General features: G+C 54.8%; 1 protein-coding gene across 6 annotated transcripts in view; it reads left to right on the forward strand.

Moving 5' to 3' along the window:
• The window catches only part of SCN5A (sodium channel, voltage-gated, type V, alpha subunit), a 99,885-nt gene that overhangs the window by 57,687 nt on the left and 33,367 nt on the right, over positions 1–8,831 (forward strand). For 5 of the 6 annotated variants that reach the window (XM_006890584.1, XM_006890586.1, XM_006890587.1 and 2 more), the window contains exons 14-16: positions 750–923; positions 2,264–2,620; positions 7,693–8,136. In XM_006890584.1, coding sequence (XP_006890646.1) covers positions 750–923; positions 2,264–2,620; positions 7,693–8,136 — 975 coding nt within the window. Of the gene's footprint in view, positions 1–749; positions 924–2,263; positions 2,621–7,692; positions 8,155–8,831 lie in introns of all 6 variants that reach the window. The other variant, XM_006890588.1, reaches the window with a different exon arrangement.

Below are 8,831 nucleotides of genomic sequence, written 5' to 3' on the forward strand. Positions count from 1 at the left end.
TGATTAATCTTCTTTGTCAGTGTATCCTTTGCCATTCCCTATCACTCCTCCCTGAGAGAGACTTCACCCTGAGTCACAAGGAAAAGGGGACGGCGTATTCTCTTAGCTACTTCCTTCCCTCAGCTTGTCATTTGTCCTCAAAACTGCTCTGTGCTGATTTTGTAGAGTTCTTGGTTTGATTGTCTTTTTTACCACAAAGACAAGTTCACTGGTTTGTACGAAACACTAGACATACATCGTTCTTTTTTCCTAATACTTTTCTGTTTAAAATATTTTACCTGAAAGATAAGCAGTGGCTGTTATTATTATCATAAGACGTTTTCTCATGGGGAGTGACAGGAACAGTTCAGGCTTCGGGAACAGAATGGACGGATGCTTGGAGCCCTGGAGCCAAGAGTGTGTGTGGGGACACCTGGATGGGGCACATAGGTGCAGGGAGTTTCTTGTGCTGACATAGAAAGTCTAAGATCGGGCTCTGCCTTTGTTGGCTTCTCCTGCCCTCAGCGTTTCTGGGAGCTGCAGTCTGGGACTCACAGGGGGTCATGCTGGCCTTCCATGCTTGGTGAGCAGCCTAGAGAACTGGGGACGTTGGGTGGGGGGCAGGCAGTACCCCCAGGGCCTGGCGAAGCAGAAGAAGAGCCCTGGGCTGTCACAGCCCTGGAGGCTGACCCTGGCTGACCCTGCCTGGTGCCAAGTCCAGAGGTGAAGCGCCGAATCTCAGGAGCCTCCGCACCCCACTCCCTCCTCAGGTCTTTACGGGCATCTTCACCGCAGAGATGACCTTCAAGATCATCGCCCTCGACCCCTACTACTACTTCCAGCAGGGCTGGAACATCTTTGACAGCATCATCGTCATCCTCAGCCTCATGGAGCTGGGCCTGTCTCGCATGGGCAACCTGTCGGTACTACGCTCCTTCCGCCTGGTATGTGGCTGGGCCCACTGCGGGGGAGGGGGGGCGGAGAGGGATGGGGACCCGGTGCACAGCCTCCTCCAGCTCACCACTCACCCCTACTTTGTCGTGCTGTTTGCAGCACTCTGTATACCTCACAGCTCTTTGCCAGATGCCTCTGGGTACCAGGCTCAGGGCTGGTGGATATTGGGGTTACAGAGGAGGGCCCTACATCCCCAGATGAGCTCCTGGGCAGACACCCTGATGTGTGTTCAGCCCCTCAGTCTCCCAAGTATCCATGGCTGGTATTACTGCCTCCCCATTTCACAGATGGGAAGACTGAGACTCAGAGTTTCATTTCCCAAAGGTACATGGAAAGGACCAGGGGAAGCCAGGCCAGCTGACAGCTCCGCTGGAGTCCTGCCAGCACGTTTTAAACTTTCATTTGCATCCGTATCACTTGGGCTCTTGCTAAAATGCAGATCCTGATTGATTGCGTGTTGAGCAAGGCCCAAGATTGTGGATTTCTTACTGGCTCTCAGGTGAGGCCAAACCTACTGGTTTATGAACCACATTTGAACTCAAAATGTTTGCGGGAACCAGGGATCAGACTGGAGACCCCAGTGGAGAAGATAGCTCCCAGCCTGGGGCCTGGGCAGGGACAGCTTCCTAGAAAAAGCCTCGGTCATGGCTGACAGCTTAACTGGGGATACAGGGAAATGAGGAATAGAAAAAGCCAAGGCTGTGAGTGGGTTCTAATTCCTGCTTACCTGCGCTGAGCCACGACACCTGACACCTCGACAGGTTTCTCCACCTTTAAGGGCTGGCTTCCTCAGCTCTCAAATGAGGTGATAATAATGTTGATCTCCTGTGATTACCGAGAGTCCTGAACAATAAGCCATCCTATCTGAAAGGCCTGACATAGGTGCTCAGGAAGTGGTAAGCGTCTGTGCGTTTTCTCTATGATAGTTGAAAGAAGGAGGAGATGGGGGTGATTAGTCAAGCCAGAGATGGTTTGAGGTGGCCCAGCAGGACATCTGTTGAGAATATAACTGCAGGAGGAAGAGTGTCCTGTATTGAGGTGAACGAACTGGAAGTTCCTGCAGGGGAGATGAGGGGAGATAAGGAAGAGGCTGCTTTGGGAACAGAGAGAAGAGCTGAGCAGGGAGGATGGGACTGGAGCTGTCGCCTGGCACCCCGAGCAGAACCCAGTGGAGCTGCCCCTGAAGCGATGGAGGGGAATACGGGGAATTGGTGGTTGTCATGCCTGCTCCCCGGACTTCCAGGCAGGATCTGGGGTGCTCATCAGGTCACTGGGCAGCAGCAGGCCCCAAAGCGCCTCACAAAGGCGCCTTCTCTTCCTCCGTCCCCAGCTGCGGGTCTTCAAGCTGGCCAAGTCGTGGCCGACCCTGAACACGCTCATCAAGATCATCGGCAACTCGGTGGGCGCGCTGGGCAACCTGACGCTGGTGCTGGCCATCATCGTGTTCATCTTCGCCGTGGTGGGCATGCAGCTCTTCGGCAAGAACTACTCCGATCAGAGCTACCGGATCAGCGACTCGGGGCTCCTGCCACGCTGGCACATGATGGACTTCTTCCACGCCTTCCTCATCATCTTCCGCATCCTCTGCGGCGAGTGGATCGAGACCATGTGGGACTGCATGGAGGTCTCCGGGCAGTCGCTGTGCCTGCTCGTCTTCCTGCTGGTCATGGTCATCGGCAACCTGGTGGTAAGTCGACCCAGGCCGTCCACACAGCCCTCCACCCGGCGGTCCGTCCAGCTCCCTCCCCACCGCGCTTGTCCACCTTACCCGTCCTCCCAACTCTCCACTCGCTCATCCAGCTGCTTATACATCAGACCCTCACCACCCCCCTCTCTTTCCCGTGTGCTCATTCACTCATTCACTCATTCATTCATTCATTATTCCATCCATCTGTCTACTTACCCAGTCATCCACCTACTCACCTATTCACTTACCCGTTTATCCACTTCTCATGGTGGACAGTGTTCGGTGTCACTTCCCAATTAAAACAAGCCTGGAAGCAGGAGTGGCATCCACTTCCGTAAACAGCTTGCCTCCGGAAACCCTATGAACGTGGAGAAAGGATGAAAGTCACACAAGTGTCGAGGACTTTCGTTCAAAGGGTGGCTATGAGTCTCCTACGACTCGACGGCACTTCACAACACAGAGAGAGACCAGTTAGCCTAGTGGACCAAAAGCAATGCCACCAAGCCAAAGGTGGGTGATTCTAATTGACGGCCCTAAGGCCTGTTTTTCGTTGGTTTTGCTGAAACATTTTTCTAGGTCATATAGCCCTGGTGTGTCCACTTGCTGTACAGAGGGAACTCGTGGTTGCTGTGAAGCTGAACACTGTGACACTGATGTGTCAAATGCAATAACGGTTACCCATGGTGGACAGTGTTTGGTGGAGTTCCCCAGTTAAAACAAGCTTGGAAGCAGGAGTGGCATCCACTTCCATAATAGCTTGCCTCTGGAAACCCTGTGAACCTGGAGAAAGGATGAAAATCACACATGCAAGTGTCGAGGAATTTTGTTCATAGAGTCGCTATGAGTCACCAATGATTTGATGGCACTTAACAACAGCATCCCTTCTATTCACGTACCCATCCATTCTTCTGTCTGTCTACTCACCTGTGCATTTACCCATTCAGCCTTCTGTTGTGCTCTCACCAGCTGTCCGTCGATCAGGCACTAGTCCTTCCATCTCTCTGTCCACTCACACCCCCAGCTATCCCGCCATCAGCTTTCCTGACACTCATCCATCCATTCATTCCTTCGCTCACCTGGCCTCCATCTGTCTGTCAACCACTCATTCATCTTCTCACTCCTGTGTGTGTTTACACACGCACACTTGTGTCCAGTCATTTACTCAGCCACTCACCCATCAAGCCAGTATTCACTCCTTCCTCCATCCAGTCATCCACTCGTCCAGCTCTCTGCTCACAGGTGCCTCAGCCGTCCGTTCACTCAGTCTTCACTGCGTTGTATTTATCCATCCATTCACCCCTTTTTTTATTTACTCACTTCTTACTCCTTTAGATACTCAGCCATCCACTCATTATCTTATTCACCCATTTACTGTGAATGAATTATCACCTTAAAAAAAAACACCACACAACTTAATAAATATTTGCTGAGCCCCTATTGCACGCACAGAACTGAACGATGCTGCTGGACTTAACAGAGGTGGATGTGGCCTCCCTGGTCCCAGCTCTGATGCTGATTGCCTGCTGGAGAGGATGGGAGAGTTGAACAACTTTGAGATGATTCTTAAACTTGTCAGGATGATCAGACATTAAAGAGGAACCCGTGGGCACTGACGCCCGCCGGCGGAAAGATCAACACTGGCTCCCCAAGGAGGGTTTGGAGCTGACTGGGTGAGCAGGGGATGCTAGAGAGAGCGGGTCAGGCGAGCACAGATGCAGACAGGTGACAGTCCAGGTGAGACAGGCTCGTGGGAGCCTTCAAGCCCCCCTGAGTAGCTGTGGGAAGAGACCCCACTGTCTCATCGTAAGAAACCCAGGCTTGTGCTCCATGGTCACCCGTCCATCCTAGAGCAGGGGCAGCTAGCCCTTTGCCTTTGCAATCTGGAACATTCCAGATTTGAGAAAGACCAAAACCTAAAGGCCAGTGAAGGGAGCTTGGAAGGAAGCTTAAAGGTTGCACTGAGTGTATACTTAAGTCAAAAGCCACAGTGCTCTGAGGCCGTGGAGCCACCTTCCTGGGAAAGCAGGTGGCCCACACGTGCTCAGACCTCACACCTGTCTGGCCCGTGGTGTCTCCAACATGACCATGGAGTGTCATCAGCTCATAGGGGGTTTTAGCCTGCTCGCCTGTCGTGGGCTGAATGCTGTGAGCTGCGTATCCCAAAACCCTCCCCGGTCCTCTTGGCTACCTTATACTCCCAGAGAGGAAAAGCATAGAGCAGTTGGGATCAGTCCCCCAGGTCCGGAACACAGAAAGACACCCAGGGCATTGGTGCCCAGTGCCAGCTCTTTGGCTGGCCATGTCTCCTCCCATCCCCACAAGCCCTTGGGCCTGCTGCGGCCATCAGACTGTGTATTCCAGGGAGGATATAAGTGTGGGGAGCTCTCAGCCCAGGGCCCAGCCGTCCTGCACACACACACACACACACACACACGAGAGCCCAGCGATTTCCTAGCGGATCTGCCTGGGGATAAGAAGATTAGAGGCTGCTGGGGCGGGGGGGCGGGGGGGGGGGAGCCAGCGCCAGCCCACACAGCCCCCTCCTAGGCCGCCTCAGGAATTGGGCTGCTGCCGGGCGTGGGTGGAAGCAGTCTTGCCATTGAAAAGGGAAGTGATGATCAGGCAGGGGCTGGGGCACAGCCGCAGCAAGATTGACAGGGAAAGCTCTGGAAGAAGCTGAACTTCGGAAGTCAGCGACCAGGGAGGCCCTGGCGCCCCTGTGTGGGTGGACGGGGCTGCCCAGGGGGCACATCGTCTGCCCTCAGCCTGGACCCAGGTCTCCCGGAGGTCAGGAGATGTGGCTCAGGCGTGGGCAAGGCTTGTAGAGATAAATCCATGCACAGCCAGTAACAGGCATGCCAGGTCTAGCCCAGAGTGGAGTAAGACCAGAGTCTCGACCAGCGCTCAGTATAGACAGCAGTTCTGAATCTCAGCATCTGGTCCACCCCCGGTGACCACATAATAAAGATGTCAGGTGTCAGCAGTAATCACCTGTCCGGAGAGGACACCATGGAGATCCCATGTCTTAACTTTTTCATCCTGTCCCCGTGAATATGGATTGCTTTTTAAACCAAGGCTTACTTCTGGGGCCCAGCTCTGCCCACGGCATCCGTCAGATGTTCCTGCCCAGCTTTGTGACAGCTGTGGGGTCTCTGGGGGCAGCATTTCTGCCAGTGAGCTTTGAGTCCCCACTCTCACACCCTACCCTGTCCCAGGGCCCCCCATTTAATGACACTCCCTTTTGGGGTGACTGGCAGAATAGATAGCAAGTTCCTAAAGGAATTTGCGTCTGTGCTGTAGTCACCTGATAGTGCTTGGGGTCAGCGTGTGACTGGGGAGAGCCCACCCAGCTCCTATCCTAGCAATTGTCTGCTTTTTCTGAACAAAAGCTAAAACTTCACACTTGCGGGACCATTTAATAAGCAGTCTTCTGGAACCGGCTAAAGGTTAAGAGATCATACAAAGCAACAAGCATTCTCAAGGCTCTCACTCTTAATAAAAACTGTCTGCTGTCAAGGTGATTCCAGCCCATAGCAGCTCTCCATCAGCTTCCAGGGGTTGTGGACCTTGGCAGGGAAAGACGCCTCTTGTTCTCCAGCAGATCTGCTGGTGGGTTCAAACCCTGACCTTTTCGGTTGGTAGCCTAACACTTAATCTGCCATACCATGTGGGCCCTTGACTCTGATTGGATCACTTCACTGAAAGCGAGTTGTGCTTTCTAAATATGGTGAAAGCAGGGAGCTCTAGTGGCCTAGTGGGAAGAAAACTGCGCTGCAATACCGAAGACACGCGGTTCGAATCCACCAGATGCTCCACTGGAGAAGGAGGGGCAATCTCCTCCCATACCAGTCGGATTTGATTTGAAGGTACACACACACACAAAATAATAAAAAGAAAAATTTAAAAGAATTAAAATGTACATAATAAACAGCAAAATGAAAAAATTTAAAGAATGAAAATGGTGAAAGCACCAAAGCCTAACATGTAGGCCACCAGGAAACTACAGGTCTCTCCTAGAAATGAAAACCTCCGCTCCTCCCAGACCTCTTTCATTGCGTTGGCCCCTGGAAGTCATGGCCGGTCCTGTACACCACCGAGTCCCCAGCACCGTCCCCGTGTCTCATCCCACTTAGGGCGATCCAGACAACACTCTCCTCACCACTCACACTGACCTTTCACTCCCTACCCCGCTGGGAGTGCAGAATCCCTGAGATGGCCCAGTGCCCGCCATTGTGGCCATCTCTGCTCGTCCTTGGGCGACAAGAAGCTCCCCCAACACAGAAGCATCTGCCGTCCCTACAGCACAGCCTGGTCCCCAAGCCCAAGGAACCAGGGCCCCACCTGGAAGGCACAGCTAAGTCACAGGACCTTGGAGCACTGCCCTTCCTCACTAACAGGTGGGCTTCTGTCTTTGAGGACCCCTCACTGGGCTCCCGCTTCCCAGGGTGGAGCTGTGTCCATCCCGGACCCCTCAGCCCCCATTACTCCCAAAGTAGCTCTTTCATACTGCCGTGGAGTCAGAACCGACTCAAGGCTGATGCAACAGGCAGGTTCTCAAAGGCTGTAAATTACACAGGTGGAGATTATTTAGTCTCCACAGAGCCACTGGAGGAATTGAACCGCTTACCTTTGGATGGGCAGCACAACTCCCCACCCTAGGCCTTACTAGCAGAAAGGGACAGAGAACAAGGTCTACCTTGGGGTAGAGGCCGTTGGTGCCGGAACAGGACAGGCCTAGACCCCATGCGTGACCCTGCACAGGCCCCGTCCCCTCTGGTGCCGCGTCTTCATCTGTAACCTTTGACACTTGATGACCATGATTCCCAGTGAACCAGTGCCAGCACTCAGGGGGTCCTGGATGTGATCTCCATTCACGCTGTGTTTCAGCCTTCAGAAACAGGGCTTCGATGATCTTCTCTTTCAAAACCAGCCCCTCCAAATTCAAGCTGTCAGGATGAGAGCCCGGAGTCCTGGGTTCGAGCCTGCTGAGTGCTGTCTGTGCCGAGGCCTCTGCTGGCTTCGCTGTCCCCAAGTGGTGGCCCCCTCGGTCAGCGGCCTGGTTGCCCCTGCAGGTCCTGAACCTCTTCCTGGCCTTGCTGCTCAGCTCCTTCAGCGCGGACAACCTCACGGCCCCGGATGAGGACGGCGAGATGAACAACCTGCAGCTGGCCCTGGCCCGCATCCAGAGGGGCCTGCGCTTCGTCAAGCGGACCACCTGGGACTTCTGCTGTGGCCTCCTGCGCCGGCGGCCCAAGAAGCCGGCCCTCCTGGCCCCCCGCGGCCGGCTGCCCAGCTGCATCGCTGCGGCGGGCTCCCCACCACCCCCGGAGGCGGCGAAGGCACCCCCAGCCCGCAAGGAGACACGGTTTGAGGAGGGCAACCGGCCGGGCCAGCCCGCCCCAGGGGACTCCGAGCCTGTGTGTGTCCCCATCGCAGTGGCCGAGTCGGACACGGATGACCAAGAGGAGGACGAGGAGGAGAACAGCCTGGGCACCGAGGAAGAGTCCAGCAAGCAGGTGAGCACCCCCCAGCATGTGGGCAGACCCTCCAGGGTGCAGGGCCCAGGGCACTCAGAATGGGACCCTCAGAGAGGTGGGTGGGGTGGACTGGAGACCCCCCTCCAAGAACCGGCCCCCCAGAGAGATGCCCTAATCCAGCTACAATGGGACCCAGGAAGGGGCTCTTGTCAGACCTGCCTGGTCATGGGCAGCTAATTATACAGACAGAGAAACTGAGGCACTGCAAGATAAAAACGTGGGAGGAGCTCTCCTGTGAGTCTGAGACAGACCCCTCACCCTAACCACGGTCTTCCTCCTGGGCCAACAAGGTGCACGGTCTCGGTGAGGAAGGGGTGCAGTCTCCTGACCTCCTGACTGCCCCTTCCCCTCCTCCCACGTCCAGGGCTTATTCTGAGATTTAAAAATAAGCACCCCTAAGACTCGAGGTGTCAGAGACGCCACTATCTTATCTCCTGACCTGTTATTTTTAACACTTGAAGCCAGCGTCTGGGCAAAACAGATAGTTCTTTCCCCTCGGCCTGAGCTGGGCTCAAGGGCTTCTCCTTGGGTCGTGAGGTCAGGCGCTGAGGAGTGGGGCGCTGCTGTCTGCTCTGTGGAGCCCAGCCTGCCTCTGCTTCCTCGGGGTGCACTGAGGAGGCCTGGCTGTGAAAACGCTGTACCTCGTGGGTAGATGGGCGTATGCATGTGCGTGT

This window comes from Elephantulus edwardii, unplaced genomic scaffold (genome assembly GCF_000299155.1).
Source record: "Elephantulus edwardii isolate Elephantulus edwardi_28Jun2011 unplaced genomic scaffold, EleEdw1.0 scaffold00091, whole genome shotgun sequence".
NCBI classification, from domain to species: Eukaryota; Metazoa; Chordata; class Mammalia; order Macroscelidea; family Macroscelididae; genus Elephantulus; species Elephantulus edwardii.